This window comes from Mus pahari, chromosome 2 (genome assembly GCF_900095145.1).
Source record: "Mus pahari chromosome 2, PAHARI_EIJ_v1.1, whole genome shotgun sequence".
Taxonomy (NCBI): Eukaryota; Metazoa; Chordata; class Mammalia; order Rodentia; family Muridae; genus Mus; species Mus pahari.
The window spans coordinates 73,681,233-73,703,503 of record NC_034591.1 but is presented as its reverse complement, the minus strand read 5'-3'; the positions used below and the strand labels follow the sequence as shown (position 1 = coordinate 73,703,503).

The 22,271-nt window shown below is 46.1% G+C and overlaps 2 protein-coding genes across 6 annotated transcripts in view; one reads left to right on the top strand and one right to left on the bottom strand.

The window, feature by feature from the left end:
- Crhr2 (corticotropin releasing hormone receptor 2) overlaps positions 1-1,959 on the top strand; it is a 44,476-nt gene extending 42,517 nt beyond the window's left edge. For 4 of the 5 annotated variants that reach the window (XM_021189989.1, XM_021189988.1, XM_021189993.1 and 1 more), the window contains one exon: positions 561-1,959. In XM_021189989.1, coding sequence (XP_021045648.1) covers positions 561-701 — 141 coding nt within the window. In that variant the 3' untranslated portion in view covers positions 702-1,959. The remainder of the gene's footprint in view (positions 1-560) is intronic. The other variant, XM_021189992.2, reaches the window with a different exon arrangement.
- Positions 1,960-11,515: 9,556 nt separating this feature from the next.
- Positions 11,516-22,271, bottom strand: part of Gars (glycyl-tRNA synthetase) — a 41,230-nt gene continuing 30,474 nt past the window's right edge. The window contains exons 12-17 of the mRNA XM_021190591.1: positions 21,011-21,156; positions 17,390-17,475; positions 15,369-15,478; positions 13,795-13,888; positions 13,083-13,273; positions 11,516-11,800 (exon numbers count right to left, since the gene is read on the bottom strand). Of these exons, the coding sequence (XP_021046250.1) occupies positions 11,675-11,800; positions 13,083-13,273; positions 13,795-13,888; positions 15,369-15,478; positions 17,390-17,475; positions 21,011-21,156 (753 nt within the window). The 3' untranslated portion in view covers positions 11,516-11,674. The remainder of the gene's footprint in view (positions 11,801-13,082; positions 13,274-13,794; positions 13,889-15,368; positions 15,479-17,389; positions 17,476-21,010; positions 21,157-22,271) is intronic.

The following is a 22,271-nucleotide window of genomic DNA, read 5'->3' as shown; positions in this document are numbered from 1 at the left end:
GCACACACACACACACACACACACACACAGAGAGAGACAGAGACAGAGACAGAGAGACAGAGAGAGACAGAGAGAGAGACTGACTGACTGACTGACTGACTGACTGACTGACTGACTGACTGACTCAGGAAGCTGTTGTCTTCCATTACAATACAAACAGAAGTGTAGGAATGACCAAGCCAGGAGCTGTCCTTTAGGCAGTGGCAGAAAAGGCAGGGCAGTATAGGGGACGAGGAGAGGTTTTTCCTGATGAGCAGAAAGCTGGACCTGATGCCTGCTGAGCTGAGGGGCTGACTTACAAAGCCATAGTGACTAATTCACGGTGGCAGGGGAACTGGAACCTCAAGCAGGCCAGTGGCCTCTCCAGGAGAGGGAAAGAGAGGATGGGTCCCTGAAGGAAACTGAGGGGCAGGCACAGCATTCAGGGGAGGACCTGAGTTTAAGACCTCACCAGCCCCCTGGAGTGAGGGTGGCAAGCCGAGGGCTGTCCCAGACAACTTTAATAGTTCTCGAGGTCGGGGTAGGGGATGGCAGAGGCAGGTGACTCTCCTTCCCTGCAGGTGCGCGCGGCCCTGAGAAAGCGGTGGCACCGCTGGCAGGACCACCACGCCCTCCGGGTGCCTGTGGCCCGGGCCATGTCCATCCCTACGTCGCCCACCAGGATCAGCTTCCACAGCATCAAGCAGACAGCTGCCGTGTGACCCTCTGTCACCGTGTGACCCTCTGTCACCGTCTGCCCGGCACTCCACCACTGAGGCAGCTTCCCCATCCTTTACAGCCTTCCCCTGGGTCCTCCTTGCTACCCTGACCCTTGGGGTACAAGAGAAGGGAGGGGAATGAACTCTCCCGCTTGGAAGGAAAGGAAAGCTATGACCTGGGGGGCTCTGAAGGACCAGGGCCCAGTGCAGCCACACATCTCCAAGCACAAGGGAGCAGAGGGACATCAAAGGACCCTCAGAAGGGGCGCATCTCACACCACCAAGCCTCTGTGCACCCAGCCTCTTTTGTGGAGTCCTCACTGCAGCACCATTTACATCTGAGAAAAATGCGGCCCAGAGCAGGCAGGGGCCTGGCCAAGTTACACAGCTACTTGCCCCACCCACAACACCCACAGTTGGCTCTGCTCCTTGCTTTCCATCTCCACACGTGGGGGCGCCCTTTAAAGGTGAGGGAGACAAGAATGAACTTATCTGGCTTCATCCCAGGAGCCTTGTAGCAGAGAAGCCTCCCTCTTCGTACCAGCCCTTCACCAGGGTACCCTTCTTCTTCTCCCCCAGTCCTGCTTCCCATGTGTCTCCAGGAGAATGCTGGCTTCCAGTTGGCTATCCCTCCTGGGAGCCACCCCCCCATTCAGTCTGGACTCAGTCTGGGGACCTAGACCACAGGAAGTGAGTTAGATGGAAAGTCACACTCTCAGGCCAGTCATATACAGCGCCAGACAGAAGGAGAAGGGAAGAGCCCGAGGAAGAAGGGTGAGGATCCCCCAAATCAGAGTATGCCTGGGCGTGATTGAAACAAGGACTCCAGGCTCTCAGTGACAGCAGCCAGGCATCTGTGGAGTTGGCCACCTTCAATTCAAGCAACTAGACATTGGAGAGATGTTGTGAGCCAATAGTAAAGGCAGAATGTCTGCCATGCCCCTCTTCTTATGGCCTGGGCCCGAGCAGGACTTCCTGTGGAGTCTTTAGGTTCAAAGGGACTGAATCATCCCTGTCACCCCAAAGGGTGGCCTCTGCTCCATCCCCAGCGTAGACCCTGCCTGTGCCAGGGACTAATATTCTGGAACTGGGAGGGAGAGGAGGCAAGGCCCTTTAGGCTCCGAAAGCAAGAAGAAACAGCTTGGTTTCAGGCTCCACTTCCATTCCCCTGTCCCTGGAGCAGAAGAGGAGGGTTGGGGCGATCCAACAGACTTGAAAAGGCCCCTTGTCTAGGTACCCCACAAAAATAAACATTGAAAACTTATCCAGCCTTACACATTTTTATTTTGGCGTTTGATACATTTTAAAGCATGAAAAGATGTGGTTTCTGACATTTGGTATATATTTGGATTTTAGAAGAAAACTGTCACGGCACTTTAAAACACACCAAACGAGACCTAGACACTGGTTCCAGGGCCACTGTCACCGTGTCTTCAAACATTTTGTCAGCAGGTGGCTCCTGTCGCTTCTTTTCTTTCAAGCCTTCTCCGTCATCCCACCATCCCTGGGGAATTTTATTTTTAAAGGTCTTCTCTGGCCTATCGAACTTCTCTGCCTGGCTCTTGGGATTTTCAAGAGTTTTCTAGGTCGGCCTGTCACAACTTTCATCTTTCTGGATTTGTTTGAAAGGATCTCACTACTTGGCTCAGGCCGGACTCATGCTCGCCTTGAACTTAAAATCCTGCCTCTGTCTTCTGAGCACTAGGACTATAGACACACGCTTAAAGATAATTTATTAAAGCCATGTTGGATATTGGAAGTTTTTTTAAAAAAACATTTTCACTGAGGGAGGGGGAGTGCTTGTGTGCTATGATCTATGTATGGAGTCAGAGGAAAAATTTTGGAAGACAGTTTTCTCTTTTCGCCATATGTGGGTCCTTAGGATGAAACCCACATCATCTTGCTTTAGGGCAAGCACCATTACCCGCTGAGCCATCTTGCCAGCCCTAGATATTGGCAATTATAGACAGTTTTTATAAGTAATTGTTAAGCCTAGGATGGACATTATATGGAAATCACACCTCAAACAAATGCATGGAAGTTTAACTGTTCCGGAATCTACAGATGCATTTTACAACAAGAATGGGTCAGAATTCAGGATCAACTTCTTTCTTTCCTTCCTTCTTTCCATTTTTCCTTTTTTACAGCTGCGTGTGCTGAGGCTTTTCAAATAAACAAGCAGCTGTGGGCACACCACTCACATCTATATAATGCTTCTGAGATGTATGTCCCAAATGGCACGGCGATCTATCATCAAAAACGCTCTATCCACCGCCTCTTAAGCCCTCTTTATATCGGACTGAAAAGAATGATCTGAAAATGATCCCGAGATAAGCTTTGTGTCCCCAGACGACGTGTCTTCTGCGACGGCTCCCCGACTCATGTATCAGATAATGGTGGGAGCTGGTGAAGAGGCGGTTCCTACTTGGCAGTGCTCTGGAGAGTGCCGTGGGCAAGGCTGTGGCTCTGCCTCTCTTGTCACTGGGGAGGTAGGTGGCAGAAGTGCCCAGACTTGGGTTTCTCCCGGGACAAAAAGTCATGCATGCCCTGAAAAGTCTCCCTGCCTAGCTGGAGGAGCAGTGAGAGCTGAATTCATTAGCATCGTGGATGCTCTCTTAGCGCAAAGAGTTGTAAATGGCTTTGCCCCAAGAGGCTATATGAAGAGCTGTTGAGACTGGAAGAGACAGGGGACTTATCAGAGCCGATGCCACAGAGCCTCAGTACCACCCACCCGTGCTCCTCAGTAACACCCATCAGTGCTCCTCAGATGCCCCCCTCCTCAGTACCACTCATTGTTACCTAGAGGGTTCAGGGGTCTGTGATCTATGCTGGGTGGGACAGTGCTACCCATGTCCGCACCATGAGAAGTCTCCAGTTACAGACCAGCTGGAGAGAGATTTCACCCCAGCCCTGCCTGCTCTGCTCCCCAGGCCCCAGTCATGGCCATTGGCTGAGTGGTGGGTGTCCTCAAAATGCCACCAGAGACATTAGGCTACCTCTCTGGGTCTGCACTCATTAACCTCACTCGGCATCTGCTCCCTACAGCCCAGTCAGTCCTCATTACCGTCCTCCAGTCTTCTGTGCTGTTAGTCCCTCACTGAGTGGCCTTCCTGGAGAGAAGCCTCATTATCAGATTCTGTCAGAACAACTCCCAACACCCAGACCCTGCAGGCCCTCAGGCGTCTGTTTAACCCTTCCACCCACCCTACCCTAGGAAGCTGGGAAAGCAGAGGGAGCACATGGGCACATTCCTCATCCTAATCCAATGGCGTTGAGATTGCAGACTGAACCACAGCCCTGGCCCCAGCCACAGCCTAGTTTCAAGCCCAGGGGTCCCTTCCTAAAGGGGGACCAGAAAGTGCCTGCTGGGTTTGTAAATGCTGGTAAATTATAATTGTGGTGAGTGATGGAGCATCTGTGGGGCAGAAGGATGAGGACAGTATTCCCCAGGGTGCTTTAGGGAGAGTCCCTGGTAGAAAAACTAGCTACTGAAGGCTGAAGTCTCTAGAGGCCCAGGGTCCTTTGGAAGGTGGCTGACATGGCATGGAGGAAATTGGATTCTGATAGAGTTAAGACAATACAAAGCAAACAAACAAATTAAAAAGCAAAACCAAATATGTTCTTGTCCAGGGATGGGAAAACAGGTCTCTCTAGAGTGGAGTGTTTCAAGACTCAGCGAACCCAGGAACCAGAAGCAGTATGATGCTCTGTGGTAACTGTGAGCTAACAGGAGGAAAGTTATTCCAAGTCCCTTTCCCACACGGTGTGTTTGGATGCTATAGAAAACCAAGGTGAGTCAGGCTTCTCTGAATCGTCTAGTCGAAGACAGCTGTAGCGGGAGAGGAGGAGGCCTGTTGAACACATGCATTCATCTGCTCATCAATATGGACAGTATGGTTTCTAGGCTCTGCCCCTGAGGTCACCCCTTATTCTCTTGTGTGGGTCAGCATCACTTAAAGATGCTGATTAGCAGGAGGAGTGGGCGGATCTCTCCACCTTTCAATGGCGAATCCCTCCAGGTTTTCTGGCAGATCTCAGAAGCCATGTAAAGCTCTCCACACAAGGCTCAAGCATGGTGCTCAACACAGACCCACCAATGGCCTCAGCCTCTATCTGGCAAAGCCTGACCAACAGTCCCTTTCAGACAGCCTTACTTCTAGTCAGACAGGGGCCTGTAGGTGTTCCTCCAACAGATGCTACTGCCAGACTAGATATCCCTGGGGACTATGCTGTCCCTTGCTGCCTCCTAGAGCTATTTAACCATTCACTGAGCACCTAGTCCCTTCTTATTGTTCCACTCACAGCTGGGTTAACCCACAGGAGTCCAGTGTTCACAAGACAGACCACGGGCACAAAGAGAGCAACCAGCGTTGGCAAAGGGAAAAACCAAGTCTTTCATTCCATTCCCATACTGATCGCCCATCAGAGCCAAAGCCCAATTCCCAGCATAGCATTCCCTCCTTTCCATTACACAGGAATGACAGAAATGGAGATCTTGGGGGTATTTCTGTCACATCCTATAGAATCTTCAGCAAGGGACTCAGGGTGTAGTTCTTTGGTAGAGTGTTTTGCCTAACACCAAAGGCCCCAGGCTTGATCCACAGCACCACTAAATCAATGGTGTAACCCCTTCCTGAGGATGTAGTGGCGGCAACAGCAATCTCAGCTCTCGGGAGGAGGAGGTAGGCGGATATCCAGTTCAAGACCAGCTTGAACGTATCAAGTTCAAAGCCACAGTTACATAGTAAGGTCCTGTCTATACCATATCTGTCATCTCACTGGTGGTCTCAAACCTGGATGGAACCTGACTTCCCGATGGCAGGGGGTGCAGTCTGCACTCCATCTGCACCTAAGGATGCAACCAGACAAGTTTACGCCTGCATCCTGGCCCACTCACATGTCCTGGTTTGAACAATAAATTATATGTTCACCCTACTCAACCCCAATTTGTCTCACTATACAAGAGTGTCTGCACTATACAAATACAGCTGGGATAAATGAGTGGTGACTCCTAACGTTAGCACCTGCAGCTTGGGAAGAAAGCTGGAGTACATGGGACCTTGCCAGGCAGAGTCCCAAGCCCCATCTCAGTACCTGCTGGTTGAATCTGCAAGTGAGCACAGGCAGAGGCAAGCGAATGAGTCTTAATCTGGAAATAAAATTGTTCCTCACCATTGCTGGGAAGGTGGCCAAGGAACAAACTGCTCCTACCTTGCTTTGCAGGCCACTAAGTAAAGCTCCCTCTGGTTCTCCAAGGCCCAGTCTCCCATCAGCACCTCAGCATCATGGGCCCCACAGAGGGTCCTCTGCCTAGGAGGGCAGAACAATGGGCTCATCACTGTTTCCCACCTCTGAGTTCTCTGGGGAAGGCCGAGTGGGGAAGCCATGAGCATCCCTGCAGTGACCTTCCCATATGCATCCTGACCACCCAAGTACCTTCTGCTTACGAGAATTCACACGGCCACTTGTCGCTCTGGAATGTGCCGGATGGAGACCATGCTGTGTGTCTAAGCAAATGGCCACCCAGCCCTGGTGTCTTCAAATCTATCTCATTTGAAGATAGATAGGTTTGAGACAGACTCTAAGTGACCCTCAAGCTCCCTTTAGACGTCCATGTCAAGGTCTCTATATCTGAGGGCATGAAGTGCAGACACTAGAGAGATTCGCACAAGGGAGACATGTCTGGTGAGAGGGTCTCCTGGGACTGGCAGGCAGATCTGAACTTCCTTTGGGCTGTGAACATCAGGGAAATGTGACATCCTTTCCAACAGAAAACTTCAGACATCTCTAGAAATCTTCGAGGCAGTCAGGAAGGCCAGTTTAGAAAGCCCTGGCCTCAGGGTAAAATTCCAATGCCTCCTCACACTAAGGAAAACTCAGGCCAGGGATGCTCAGGCCTGATGAGTGGGGGGGGGGGGGACTTTAGTAGCGGATGGAATCATGGGAGCTCTGAGTCCCACTCAGACCTGAACTCCACTCCGGATATGTGAACTGCACACGAGCAGGCAATGGAATGAATTTCAAGGCCCTTTGCCTGTCTCCCATGTGCCTTCTCCCTCTCCACCACTGTAAGGCAGGGAGTGAAGACTGAGGTTCAAAGGGTTTATACGAAGGCTGTGAAATTAGCCTAGAGGAAATACACATCAGTAGAGTGCCACAAGGACTTGCTTAAACCATTGATGCAGGCACAGCGACACTCCAGAGTCTGAAGGTGACCCGTGACTCAGAAACATGTAACAGCACTGCAAGGAAGCCCAGACTATCCAAAAGACGCCCCCGTGTCTATGATGCTGGATGCCAAAGCTCCAATCCCATACCGCCTGGCCAGTTAAGTTTCTCATCCTCTGTCCTTCCCCTTTGGAAATGGATCTTTTTCTAACTCTCTTTGCTTTTGCTGCTGTTTATTAACCACCTGTTTTAGATGCAGACACAGCTCTCACCTCAAAATGAATGCCAGTTTATTCTGGTCTCAAATATGAGTGACCATGGCACAGGAACACAGGTAAGTCATGCTACTTAGAAAATAGAAAATAAATAAATAAAAACAACTAATCATGTTCCAACATAGTAACAGAGCAAAGGGAACTTGTCTATCGAGGTACTTGAAAAATAATACATTGGTGGAAATACCAGGTAGGCAAATTACAGCAAATCAGGAAAGTCTCTTTTATAGGCCACCGATGCTGTCTGATGACTCGATTGGCCTTTGGTGGAAGCTAAGGATGTGTACATCCTACAAAGGATTTTTATCCTGTAGTCACAAGGATGTTAGGTCAAACTCAGAGGTGGCCGATAAATGGTTATGCAGGGAACTAGACAATTTATTTCCAGCTCTCCGACATCTAGCTCTCCACAATCCTTCAAACAGCCCTATGGCATCTTTGACACAGGTGTGGCATTTTGGTGTGTGTGTGTGTGTGAGTGGTGGGTGAGAATCAGCTGTCCAATTCCTTGTTCCTGGTCACAAGAACCTGAACATCTCTGCAGGCACCCAGGAAACCCCAGTATCTACCAACATCAGCTGCACCAGGCGGCCCTGCTTTTCCAGGTCAGAGATGGCATTCCTTAGGAGTCACACTTAGATTGTACTCTAGCCATTTGCCCAGCCGGGAACCCAGCTCCGAGAAGCCAGTCCTGTTAACAGATGATCTACTTCTTCTGGGGTCCTCAGGCTCAGTCTTCTGCTGTCCACACGGAACCTTTTCTCAGAGCACACATTTCAGGGGTTCTTACATTTACTGCCTACACTTTGAGATGTAGGGACTGAGGCTCCATTCCCCTAAAAAGTTGTCTCCACTGAATTTGATCTTCTGTTTGGTGGCTTCTGGCCTTCTGCCGGCTGGAGATCTGAGTTCTAGCCAAGGCTGAGGTGTATGATATGCAAGGGGTAGTCATTTCAAAGTGAAACTTTAGCATCAAACTTACTGTGTATTGCTTCTCCTTTTGAATGCTTTGGCCCTTTGGGTGAGTTCAAGTGTAACAGGAAAGAGGCATGAGGTGCATGGGGCAGCAGGAAAGGGCCCATGGGGGAGTGGTAGTGGGCTAGAGAGGGATAGAACACAGTGTTACCTCCCAGAGGGAAATGAAGCCGCTGAGTGAAACCACTTGAGCTGCTGTGTGACACAGACTGTAAGTGACAAGTTTAGATAAGTCTTTCCAATAAAACAGATGGTGACAGCTGGAGCGGTGGCGAGACAGAGCAGTGGTTGAGAAGGCATTAAGGAGGCACCCAGTTTATACCTGGGGTACAGGTGGGTTAAGGTTCTTCTGGAGTCATGAGAGTCAGTACTGAGAATGGATGGGTCCATGAGACACATGTATTTGTAAGCTTGGTTAAAAACTGCAGTTCCCTAAATGCTAGGTTCAGACTGGATTTTATCGGTGGAGCCCCCACCCACCCACCCACCCACGCAAGTTCATTCTACTTACTCTGTCACTTAATGCACTTGGATGCAAAGCAGTGAGCTTTGATGAGCCCAGAACTGTTTTAATTAGCCTAAATTGTTCTAGTTAGCATAACCGCTTTACAGCTCATTGTTGCTGATTGAGTTGTGAGATCTATCAAATGCAAAGGAAGATGTATAGTAGCTTCCTTGTACTGAGTCCAGATGCCAGGAGCTGGGCTCCTCTTCCTGGCCTGAGATGGACACTGGGCAATGGAATGCAGCTGCTTTGGGCACAGATCTCCCTCCACCTCTCTGCTCTCTGACTCTATCATTCCAAGCCAGCAAAGATGAAGCTCCAAAATGGCTCTCAGGGAACCTAAGACCTTCATCCCACCCCCTCAGCTCACCAGAGTTCAGCAAGGTCCTCATGAAGTTGTCGAAAAGACCCTTGTCAGGACTCTGCCATCCCAAAGCAAGAAAGTTCCCCAGGGCGACAGGAGTGAGAAGCAGCTCTCCTAAGGACGTCCTCAAACACTGGCACTCAAAACCCACCCTGGGGAAACTACCTAGTGGGGAAAGGTGGGGCTCGGAACAGAGTATTGTTTAAGTTTTGAGGCGTTCCAACACTCAGCCAGGGTTGAGAACCTGGGGAAGGGGTTTGTAGGCAGGAGGGCGTGGCTGCAGGGTGCTCCTCTCAGGCAAACCCTGCTACAGCTCTGAAATCAGCATCCTAATTTCCGGAGAAGACATTAGTTCCATCCACATGGTCTTAACAAAATTACTGCTTAGAGGCAGCCTGATAACCAAGACTTATTGGCTAGGCAACAGGAGGTGAATTTTGAGGCAGACAATTATTCATTTACTTACTGAATCTTCAATTTCATATCCATGTTAGCCACATGTCCCAAACACCTGCTTGAAACACAGACTTTCAACAAGGGTGTAAGCTAATGAGAGTGCTAACTAATGGTTTCAAAACCTCCCCACCCATTACACCCATGACCATGGAAGCCTGGTCACAACAGATTTATCCTGGGGCAGCTTACCAATACAGCCTAAAGTAACCAGAACTTATCTCCAGGCACACACTCTAGAGCCTCTCACTGAAACCATAGTGGCCAACGCCACCCTAAGTAAAGGTATAAAGGACTGGTGACCTGGTTCTTATCACCTAGAGCTGGAAACACCACCTCATGGCATTAGCAAGATATGTTTTTCCAACTTGGTGGCAAGTTCCTTTCTGGAATGCCTATCTCAACTCAATGCTTTGCTACTGAGGCTCTCAGGTAACGTTAAGGTGTCACTCCCACAAAAGCAAGACATCCGCTGTACACATAACTGTTACACTTTGCCAAGTGACCCCCGTCTAACCTAAGGTGTAAGGAACCCTACTACTGGGTTAAGTTTCATGAACAACTTCGTCTGAGTTACCTCATCACTGTTTGGGAGGGAGGAATGACTTCTGAGCCAGGCTAATCTAGCAATGTTCAGCTTGCCACTTGATGCACAGATCTGAAACAAAAATGTTTTTTAAATCTGAAGTCTAAATGAGAACAAGAAATATGTGGGCTTTGAACTAATGGGCATGAGCAGAAATGTGTGCAAAAGGCCTCTTCATTTAGAACACAGCGCTTTGCACACATAGTCCAGTTGAGTAGGGTGCAAAAGCAATCAATGGTCAGAGCTGTTGTCCACAGTCCTCTCTGGGGAAATCCATCATGGAGAAAACATGGCTCTCTGGGGAGGGTTGCACCCCTGCACCTAGAGGCAGAGCAGAGGAAGGGTGGTCTTGCAGATCATGCACAGACTGTAGCTCGTGATGAACGGGTCAAATAGAAGAGAGCTTTAGCTTTGGCTGGAATCCCTTTATGGAGCCAGGTAGGTAAATCTCGCGGTAGGTTTAATTTATCTTCCCATCCTAATGAGCTCATCAGTCTGTGCTGATTGTTTTGCTATGGTGAAAGGTGCTGTAAAGGGGAGCCCACGGGAAGAAGGAAGGGAGAATGGTAGTGCATAAGAATGTGAGGCGAGAGGGATGCCTGGACACTAAGTTCCCTTAAAGTATAGCTCATTCTAATTTAACAACAAATGCTCACAGCAGCACCAGACAGACAAGGATTTCTTCCCAGCAAGGTCTATTCATAAACTCAACACCGAGGGCTAGGGCTGAGGCTTCACTAAAATGCACAATACCCCAGGCTCCAGGCTCCACCCTGTGAAAATGAATCCCCACTAGTCTATGGTCTCTGCTGAGACCCTGCCACCGCAGCCCTCAGTCCTGCAAGGGTGGCCGGGGCTCTCTGGAGGTCGGCAGTCTCAGACCTGGACAGGCTAGAGCTGTGGAGCCAGATGAGGCCTTAACTCTACAAATCCCGCTCCCTGAATGTGCTCTACACAAAACTGCACTAGCAGCAAAGCACACTGTTAGATGCAAAGCCCAAACTACAAACAACTGTAAGATACTGGGAACTGCTAAGCCAGACAAGAAGCAGGGTCTCCTTTAGCCTCAACAGCCCAGTGACTTCTAGAATATAGAGTAGACAAAACTCCTACAGCCTTCTCCATGCACTGAGCCTTTCCCAGAAGCCACCACCTGCCTGGGGACAGCTGTCTCTCTGGCACAGAGCATCACCTGCTCGTCTACAGATAGCAGACGTATGCCTGCTGGGAGCTGAGGGGTCAACAGAGGTTTACGACAAATGGGCGTAAGAATTCCTTGAGATATAAAGGTTCTAAAGTTAGACTATGGATGTATAACTGCAAGAACACTAAATTGCACACCTAAAATAATTTGTAGCATACAAACTATACCCCAATAAAACTGTTACTTTTAAAAGATATACCGTGTTAAACACAAGCACATCTAAACAAATGTCTGAGAGAAACGTCTTTGCTAAAAAAAAAAAAAAAAAAAAAAGGAAACACAACAGATGGATTATAAATGTGTTCAGAATTCCTTCAACTTTAATTGTGGGGGTAAAATCAAGCAGCCACTGAGGAAAAACCGACCCTGGAAGCAGTCACAATGCTCTGTGTAGTGGACATGATGAGTTATTGATTAGCACGATGGTCACAAGCTGCCAGCCGTTCTCATTCCTCTACTGTCTCCTTCTTGCCAGTCTCTTGCCCTTCAAAGAGTGGGTACCTGGCCTCCACATCAGCCCAGGTGATGTTGCCGTTGGCCAGATCACGGACCACACTGGGCAGCTCAGAGACCTGGGAAGAGAAAAGAAGTGCAAGCATTAGCCAACTCGACATCTGTGACGAGCATTTGCCCTGAATTCAGGAACCCTTATACGCAGTGCAGAGCAAACCACNCTCTATCTGTGATATACTGCATACCATGTATACACACACGACAGCAGTGTAGACAGAGCAAACCACAGTCTATCTGTGATATACTGCATACCATGTATACACACATGATGACATCCTTTACAAGCTGTGTTTGTTTTCCTAATTATGCTCACCCCCTCCCAGGCTGGGGTCTTTGCTCAAGTCCACTAAGGCTCAAGCCCACCAGCTCCCCGCCCAGCTCAGCACCACCACAAGCCTCTTACCCCGGTCTGTTTCTCACATTATCTCACAGCTGTTACATTTAACATTAATGTATTGAATTAAGTCTATGCGGTGCAGCAGAGCAAGTGACAGTGGCCTCCAGCAGTGGTTGGCAAAGCCAGGTTATGTGGAGCCTGTTACCGCCCTGCCATCCTTCCAATGGATGGCAGGTCTGGGGTGGAGAGCAAGATGCTCTAGCAAGTTCACAGGAAATGCCCATGTTGAGGCTGATCTGGGACTCACACAGAACTGCAGCCACCGGAATGTAGGAACAGAGTAGCCAGGACTGGTGTATAAAGACAAGCCTGACTTATGAAACCCTTTTGGATAAAAGCAGTTATTCTTTCTATTTTCCTTATTATAACTGTATCAAGCTGAATACTAATAAGTACTCTAAATAAATACCTGTTCAAAGTTAACACATTAGCCAGGCACTTGCCAGTGACAGCACCCCTCCAGTCCCACCCTGACTCACTCAGCCACCCTTCTGTGACTGTCCTACCCCAGTGGTCCCTGCTCTTTATATAAAGTTACAGAAAGATTCCCTCTCCAATGGGCTAACACTAAGGTTATACACACATGTTTACGTTTCTATAGAAATACAATGATAAAGATAGCTAAGTCCCCAAAGCTTGCCAGTAACTATGGCAACAGCCTCACGGGATGACGTTTCTCTTGCCTAATAATCACCCAAGTGTAAAAACGAACTGCTGGAAAAGGAGCAAGAATAATCCAAACGACCATACAACATTAGAGAAGTGTTAATGGGTATTTTCATAATTAAACCAAACAGTTCTGGGAATCTGGGCTTTGCCTCATACAAACCAATCAGTAATATTACAAAAAATAAAACCAAGAACATAAGTATATCAAAGTTCAGTTCAAGCCATTAGGAAGCTGTGAACATGTCTAAGAGTAAATGTGTGAGAAGGCCAGTCACCTCTGCCCTTATCTGTCTCATGGAGTCTCGGTCCCTCAGAGTTGCAGTGTGCGGCGTCTTGTTCACTGTATCAAAGTCAATAGTGATGCCGAAAGCCACGCCAATCTCATCAGTTCTTGCATAGCGCCTTCCAATAGATCCAGAGGAGTCATCGACTTTATGAGACACGCTGTTCCTAGTCAGAGCTTCCGCTATTCAAAACAAAGTGAGGCAAGAGTGAGGTACTGCAGTAATTCTCAGTGTCCTCTGAACGCAGGCTCGGAAGCTCGGGAAACACAAAGGACGCTACGACGAGAGCAGCAAGTCCCAGCCACACTGAGTTCCCTGCAGGAGCCCAGACTGCCCTGCTATCTCCACCCAGCCCAGCTGCATAGGAAGGAGTCTGCACAGCCCTGAGCTGCTCATGCAGAAGTAAGGGGCCAGCACCCCTGGGATCCCTCCCAATGCTATAGATCCAGTAGGGTGCTACATTCCACTAGGGTTTTGGGAAGAGAGAACCAAGGTCAGTTAAGAGCAGCAAGGAATTCTTACGTCTGACTCCTGACTCACTCCATGCTAAGACATCTGAGCAAGTATGCTCTGTTATAAGCAGAGGCTAAAATCCCATTTATTCATAGTCAATCTATGATTTTACTCAAACAAATGATAATTCTGTAAAACTGAGTCTGCAAGACAGTGTTCCCATGGAGATTACCCAACTGGATTTGCTTACATAATTCCTTGACAAATGGCATAAACTCTTGGTTCTGGCTCAGTGGAAGGACAGAACATTTGAATGGAGCAACCACAGCAGGGAAACTGAAGAACTAGATGGTTTTAAAAGAAAGAAATACAAATGTTAGCTTATAAGTAATTGTTATTTGTCACAAAGCACAAAGTAGTTACACTCAGTAGGTAACTTAGACCATTTCACTATCAAAATACCAGCTCTTCTATCAGCATACAGAGAGTAAATGGCCCAACCCTCCTACGCTGTGCATGAACTCAAAATCAAAGGCAGCAGATGTTCTGAGGCAGGCAAGGCAGCTTTTTGTGGGCCATTTTGCGTTGGAAATGAGAGCTGAAGGCAGGTCATAAATAGTACTTGTACAAAAGGTTCATTTGAAGGCAAGAACACACAACATAAGAGTGAATGGACGTGTTCCATTAAACCACCGAATGACAGAGTCCAGGCTAGCTCCTGCTTAAAGCTTAATTACCCCCTTGACAGCAGGCAATTACAAATATCCTGCTTCAAGGGAACCTTCTACCTGAGCAACACAGAGGCCTACATCACAGCTTCCTCCTTCAGTCTGGGATAATTCTATTTTACAGAATCAAGCAGGAACTTGCCTTTACAGTTTTTTGTTTTTTGTTTTAAATTTCAGTAGAAATGTTTTCATACCAAATTTGTAGGCAAATGGATTAAGTAAGTGGGTGCTAATAATGCAGAAACATTTTTGGCTTCCCACAGCCTAATCAAATTTCTCTTCATGGAGGGACTATGCAATTCATAATAGTGTGACTAATTGATTCTTGTTTAGCCTTTATAAAATGTCTATTAAAGCTCTAGTTATATCAATATTGTTGAATTAAAAAAAAAAAAAAAAAACCAGCCAAAAGACTTTTTTCTTAAAAACTAAAAACCTTTCTATTAAAAAAAGCAGGAAAACATGAAGCAAAATTGACATCTAAGTAACCCCTTCAGTTAGGCACACATCACTCCTTGACACGGCTGTGTCTTCACAGATGTATCTGAAGCCTAGGCTCTTACTATTTGCCAAATGAAGGACAGCTACCGTCTCATGACAGGAGGAAGACGCAGCTTCAGCCCAGAGATAAAAAGGGCAATTGTGATAGCTATGTAGTATAACAATGTGTCAGACTTTCTAGAACTCGGGACCAAGGACTCACCAGTTCATTCTTCAATGCTTGATGTTTTACAAAGAACCGTGGGTGGATATCCAACATTCCATGTGTGCTCAGCTTTGGACTACATGTAAATGAGATTGTTTCTTTAACCAATAAGACAGACAAAAGCTCTATCTTTTATAGCTAGCCTTGTGATTATCTTCCTGGAAATCTGCTAGCAGCTACAGGAATACACCTTCCATAGAAAGTGAGATGACAAAGATAAGGCTCACAGGTTGAGGAGTGGAAGGCACAGAGCACGATGATGCAGATGATGCAGGATCATCAAATGAATAGAAAACCTGAGGGGTTGAAAGCCTTTTATAAACTCCTACTGCCTCAACACTTGAATGCCAGGAAAGCCCCACCTAAGCACTCACTCCAGGGGCAGCTCACCGTTCTCTGCTCATCTCCCTCTCGGACATGGAATGTGTGCTCCAGTATGGTGTACATGATCCTGCCCAGGCCAAAGGAGGGCTCAATTACACTCGGAACAACTTCTTCCACTGCAAAAAAAAGTAGACAATTTAGTAATACTCTCTCAAGAACCACAGGCTGCAAACAGAGCCCTTGATCATCCTTGGCACTACAGCCACCCTAAGTCTAGATGGATTGTGATCTCTGAACAGCAGGAAGAACACACTCGGAAGAACTATGAACTATGTGCTCATCAGCAATACGATCCCTTTAAAGGGAAAGTTCATCAAAGAACGTTTAACCTGACTATTCACATATCATAAAATGAAGCTTGTGTCCCAGGAGTGGTCCTTCTAATCGATAAGCGATGAACAATAACAGCAACACCTGCCGCCTTTCTAGAAAGCTAACAGACCTGGAGCTTTTATTAAGGAATTTGTGAAATCAACTACTGGGGTCTGGAGAGATAACTCGGCAGTTAAGGGCAACAGCTGCTTTTTCAGAGGACCCAGGTTTGACTTCCAGCACCCGCATGAGGGCTCACAACTGCTGATGATCCCTGTTCCAGGGAATCTGAAGCCCTCTTCTGATCTCCAGGCACACATGTGGTACACAGACATACATGCAGGCAAAACTCCCATATACATAAAAAAACAAGCCAAGTGAACAAAGCAAACTCAAATACCTTGAGGAGGGCGGGTGATACAGGCCTTGCATCAGGAGGCTGAGGCAGGATTGCTGGAGCAATTCTAAGGCCAGCCCTGGACCACTAGCTAAGACCTAGTTACTACCGTTCTTGGTCAGGAAACATTGAAGGTAGACTCTGCTCTACAGGGCCCTACACTCTCCCTGTAGGCCACACTTGGGAAATGTACTGGTGACTTACTATCCGGAATAGCAGCACTCTCCTAGGCCCGGGGAGCTCCTTCTCTGTGGGTAATGAGATAACCAGGGCCAACTGTGCAGTTCTAAAGAGGCCGTTTCTTTTGCTTGACTGGTTGGCTGGGATTTTTTAAGATAGGGTTACTTCTCTATGTAGCCCTGGCTGTCCTAGAACTAGCCCTACAGATGAGACTGGCCACATGCCTCTGCCTCCCTGAGTGCTGGGATTAAAGGCGTGCATTACCACTGCAGGCAGTGAGGCTATTTCTTTTGTCTATGATAAAGGAGTCATTGTTATCACACACTTGCCATGAAAGTGCTTTCCCTTCATGTAAAATGTGCTTCCACTGCAGTCTCTCCCTCCCTCATCATCATAAGATACATCATGCTGGCTGAGTGTCCTCCTGTATAATAAACTGTGGTGACAGATTCATGCACCAGTACAAAAAAAAGGAAGGGGGTGGTGACGAGATGAAGAAGAGCAAACCGTGGCTTAGGACACTTGTCCACCTTGTATGAACATGGCCCAGCTAATCCTTAGTACCACACGGGGAAAAATAAGGCGTTTCTGAAAGATAGTCAAGGCACCTTTCCCCCCCTAACCTTTGCAGTATCATCTGGGTAACGGCAGGCCGAGGCTCGGGAGCAGCTTCCGGTACACAAGTGCCTCCCTGCTCTGCCTGCTCGGGCTCCTGGACCAGTTGACCCGTTCATAGCCTATAGTTCTTTAGCAGTTTCCAGGAGCCTTAAGCCAAGCAACATTCATTCATATGTGTTCCAAAATGTACACTGCCTAATTCAAAATCTGCCTGACCAAAAATCCTCAAAAACGTAGAATAGGGGAAAGAAAAATGCCACAACTCAATAAAAATACTTTTTCCTGAAAGTTGGAATGTTTTCAGAGATTCCATGCTATGTACTCAGGCTGTAGGAAATACAAAGGCGCCTTCGCTGTTAGTACATGCACACACATCTGTAAAGAGACAATGCCCAAGGTTTCCATAGCCATCAAGCCGCTTCTCTCTTCAAAATTTATGTAAAGTTAATGTCACAAAACTTTTATTTTAAGTTCAGAAGTAATGGCTGTTTTTTGTTTCTTTATTGATCTAATAAATTACCATGCAGTGTTTTCTGGAATCTCTTCACACTGACCATGTCTTTCGTTAACTGAAATGTCTTTCCTTCAGTTTCAATAGTGAATTCCCTACAAACAGAGAAAAAAGACAAAATACATTCAAGAGTAGTTACAACACAAACCCCTTCTCCAGGATGCCAAACCACTCTCTGTTATAAATGCTAACACAATTTGGTCTTCTCTCTGGATGACAACTCATGAAACGACCACCAAATTAAGTATTCCCCATACACTGGCACCAAACTGTATATCCCAGAGAGGATTTCAAAAATGTAGCTCATTTTATACAACTCTTCAAGTGATTTAATGGCAAAGTCCTCTGATCTTGAAGTCAAGATTAAATATGACAACTTAAAAGGAAAAAACAAAAACAAAAAAACAAAAGCAACTATCTTAGAGTAATCACATTTGTCCAAAATAGCTCTGCAATTAAAATGGCCACTGATCTACACACTATCCCAGCAAATATAAACCCAAAATAAAGTAAGTAAAGATCAATAAACAAGTTTTCTGACTCTGCTATGTGAATATAAAACATTCTCACCATGGTTGCTCATGTCCAGTTACAGGCTACCAGAGCATTCCACAGGGTCCTACATTCCAGCTACTTTCTCCCATTATAAAAGCCAGTTAGCATTTCTCTGGCCTGATGGCAGCTCAGGACTAGGAAGCAGCGCCCTCATGTGGTTGTCTTGAAGATACGGAAGGGCCACTTGTTACCTTTCCACTTTGCAGGTATCTTCCAGGTATCATTGTCTGCCTCATCTGGACGGTTTTCACTGATCTCCTATAATAACTACTGGTTTGAAATCTGTGTTTGTGCATCGTGTCATGTACTCTACGAGTAGTCTAACTGTACAGTAGCAAACAGTTAGCATTAGCAAGAAGATAGCTACTGCCTGAGATTAAACCCAGCATATGATCTTGCAGAGTCATGACAGTCATTAGCAAATGGTATCTATATGCAACCATTATGATCTCAAAGTTCCCAAGTCCCTCTCCTCTGTGTCCCTACTCTCAATTACAATTAATAATCTGCTTTCCATTATCATAAAATGTCTTTCCTAGGCTCTCATGTAACTACATCTGTCATAGGCTTGGGAGGCAATCTTTAAGTGAAAGACAAGTCACAAAATATTTCAGGGTTTGCTGGCCCTATATGGTCTTTTGCATACTATTTTATTGTTTTTATTTCATTTGAGTATTTTTGTTGTTGTTTAAACCCACCTCCCTAAAAATGAAAAAAAAAAAAGAAGGAAAAATGACAGTGCTCTTAACGGCCACTCCACACATGGCAAGAGTCAGCTATTAATTGTACATGTCTTGTAATTCCTACTGTGTTTGTCTGCTGCTCAGTCTGCTGATTTACCCACAGCAGGAATCCACAGTAACTGAAGTCACTTCGTTGTCTTCAGTTTTGGGGTGTGTGTGTCTGTGTCTTAAGTTCTGGTTTCAGTTGTATACTGTTCAGGAATGCCATGGCCTCCTGGCTAACTACCTCCATCATTGTGAAGTCCATCTAATATCCATTTCCTGGAGTTTACTTTGATACTAAAACAGCTACTCCAACTTTTGGCATATATACACAATATATATTATCTGTTAATGCATAATATATAAATGTATAATATTATACATGGGAAATATTTTCTCTGTATATATTTCCTTTTGCTTTTAGACCTATTTCTATATTACCACTGAAATCAGCTTGGTGCAAATGCATTAATCGGGTCTGGAACTTGTGAAGTGCATGGACTGACAGCCAGCGGCTGTATTCCAGCACTTACATCATTTTATCTCCTGCTAACCACTGATATTTAGTACAGATCTCCCACCTCACAGTTACTTTCTATCTGTTCTTTGCTCATTTTCCTCTTTTCCAATCTTCTAGGGGCGTGGTTCTGGTTGCTTTTCCCTAAACTGTTCTGTCTCTCAGCTGTGCCTGGCCTGAGTGCTTTCTGTGCAGGCGGCAGTTTCGCATGTCAGCCTGTGCTTCACCACTGGCTAGTGATCATGCTAGCTATTGCTCCATCTGTTTATTCATCACAGTGCCTTCCCACCCACCGACTCTGACTTTGGTATGCATTTTATTTCCATGCATACATTCCCTATGCCATGTGCAGTTTGTCCTGCACACGCAGGGTTGTCTACGTGGGTGTATATTAAGGTCAGTGGTTGTGTGGAATACCTTCCTTGAGCCCCTGAAATCAGAATGCTGGGGTTACAGATGCATTGCGCCATGCCTGGCTTGTGCATGGGGGTCGGGGATGGAAACCCATCCTTACACTCGCATAGCAAGCACCTGATCTGCTGAGCCCCGGCCCAGTGCGGTCCGCTGCCTGTCTCTCTAAAGACCTTGCAACATGATTCATGCTCAGCATGTCCTTCTCGTGTTTAAAGCTCTGCACCCCACAATTCACAGAGCTCTGGCTTTGCTTGACAGTATTGCCGAGTTTATCATGTGAGTACTTTTGGCTCTAGACAATGAAGGTCGTGACCCAACTGAAGGCTTCTATCACTTTGACAAGAACTCTAAATTATTATTATCTTTCTTGTCTGTTATATAATGACTCTTTCTCCCGCACTGGCTTTTTTAAAATTTTTTTCACTTTATACATGGTTTTTAGCAAGTTGAGTTTTGTCTTCAGCCTGCCTGGGTTCAGCTCTTAAATCTGACAGTTTCTTCCTGGCACATCATCAGATGTTTGCTCTACACACTGTGACTATCACACATGTGCTTATCTGTGTGGCACTGTCCAATGGCATCCCAAACCCTTACTTTTGATGGTCTGTGGATAACTTCGAAGGCTGCATCCTTAAATTTAATCATCCCTCCACACTGTTTAATCTACTGTTGCCCCATACAGTGAGGCGGCAACTCCAGGTACCAGTTCATGTTTATGCTTCCACTTCTTACGACATTGCATGTTCTCCTTTGTTCTCTTTATTACAAACGTACACACCTGAACGTTTGCCATATGTGAGCAGAGGGGGCCCGGAGCAAGCAGCTCCTCCCTCTGAGTCACCTCTCCAGCACTTCTGTTACATTCATGAGCATATGAAACACATTTATAACTGCCTTACTACATTTATGTATTTTCTAGTCATGTTTGTTGTTTCTGGGTCTTCCTTTGAACTAATCATTATCAGGAGTCACACGATATTGCTTTTTCAGATGTTCAATAATTTTCTATTACTATAGCTTCCACACTATTTGGTGCTGAATTTTGTTATATTTCTTTAAAGACTATTTTCTGTTGCTTTTATTTTTATGTTTGTGATTACAGAGTATTATATGCCTCTTATTTAAAAAGTTAGATTAGCTTCTAATCTAACTCAAGACGAGTAGTCTGCCACGAAAATCCCCTAGAAAAGAACCTGTCCCTGTTCTTCTGAGATGCTGGGGAATAAACTCAGCATACTGGTCATAAAGATAACAAAAAGATTCTATTTGTTTCAAATATATTTCTAGAATATAATGTCAAAATTCTAACAAAGAGAGTTCTTTAAATACAACTAAGACATAGATAGCACTTAACTGTCAAAGGCCTTCTAAAACACCTCATCTTGTCCCTTGCTCTCAGAGTCTGAGGGAGACGCTTACCCTTTCTCACTCAGCAGCAGCTCCATCTCTGAAATGTAGCACTCATCACAGGCACTGAGATGCTCCAGCACCAGCTTTGCATCCTTCTTGTACGCCTTGCCCACGGCGCCCTTGTTGGGCTCAAACTGTACAACGTTAACTGTTTTGTATGAAACAGTCAAGGAATCAGGACACGGCACTTGAAACACTCAACCACCATACCGACTTAAAAGCCACTACCCAGTCTGCCAGCATTAGTGCCCCAGACTCTGTTTATTCACAAAATGAATGAAATGGGGGTGAGGGGAGTCAGTAAAGTGATTCCCCACAAGCCTGAGGACCTGAGATCAAATGCTTAGCACTCACATAGAAACCAAGTGTGGCTGTCCATGCGTATAGTTCCAGCACTGAGGAAGAAACAGCAGCACTCCCCAAAGCTGCTGCGCAACCAGTCGTAATGAAATCAGTGATCCCCATTTTCAGTGAGGGACTATCTCAAAAAATATGATACAGAGCAATAAAGACATTTGATGTGGGCATCTGGTTCCCACACACATATCTACACACACACACACACACACACACACAAACAAGAATAAATAAACAAATGAATATCATTAACAAAGACTTCTAAGGTTACAGTGAAATAAAGGATTTTATCTAATCTGCAATATATCTCAATCCACAGCATAAAGTCATCGGGTAATATTTTCGGCCAGTGAGGTGGCTCAGTGGAAAAGGTAATTCCTTCCAAGATGATAAACTGAAGTCAATCCCTGGGACCCACATGATGAAAGGAGGAAAGCGGCTCCTGTAAGTTGTTCTCTGACCTCCACACAAGTGCTGCCCCAAAAGCACAAACAATAAATAAAAGTAATTTAAAAATCTGGTTTTGTCACTAGTCCACCCTAAAAAATGGCTCACAATCTCCATACAAGATAGAGAAGCAAACACCTATTTGATTTTAAAGAGACAGTGAGCTAAAAAACTATCTTTAAATGGCTCTAGGCTTACACGAGAACAACACTTACTAGATATCCTATACCTAGGGGTACATGTGCAGAAAAAGGCATGTTGGAAACATTTAGAAAAAGCAGCACCCCAGAAGACATTCTGGGCATACTTCTAAACATATGTCTTTTAAGGTCTAATGCTGTGGGTATTAATTATATCCTAAATAGAGACCAGGAAAGAAGCAATGAGGGACACCAACCAACGAGTTTAAACAACCCCAAAGCTCTCCATTCATCCAAAGAACAAGGCGCAAACTGGGGCTCAAACA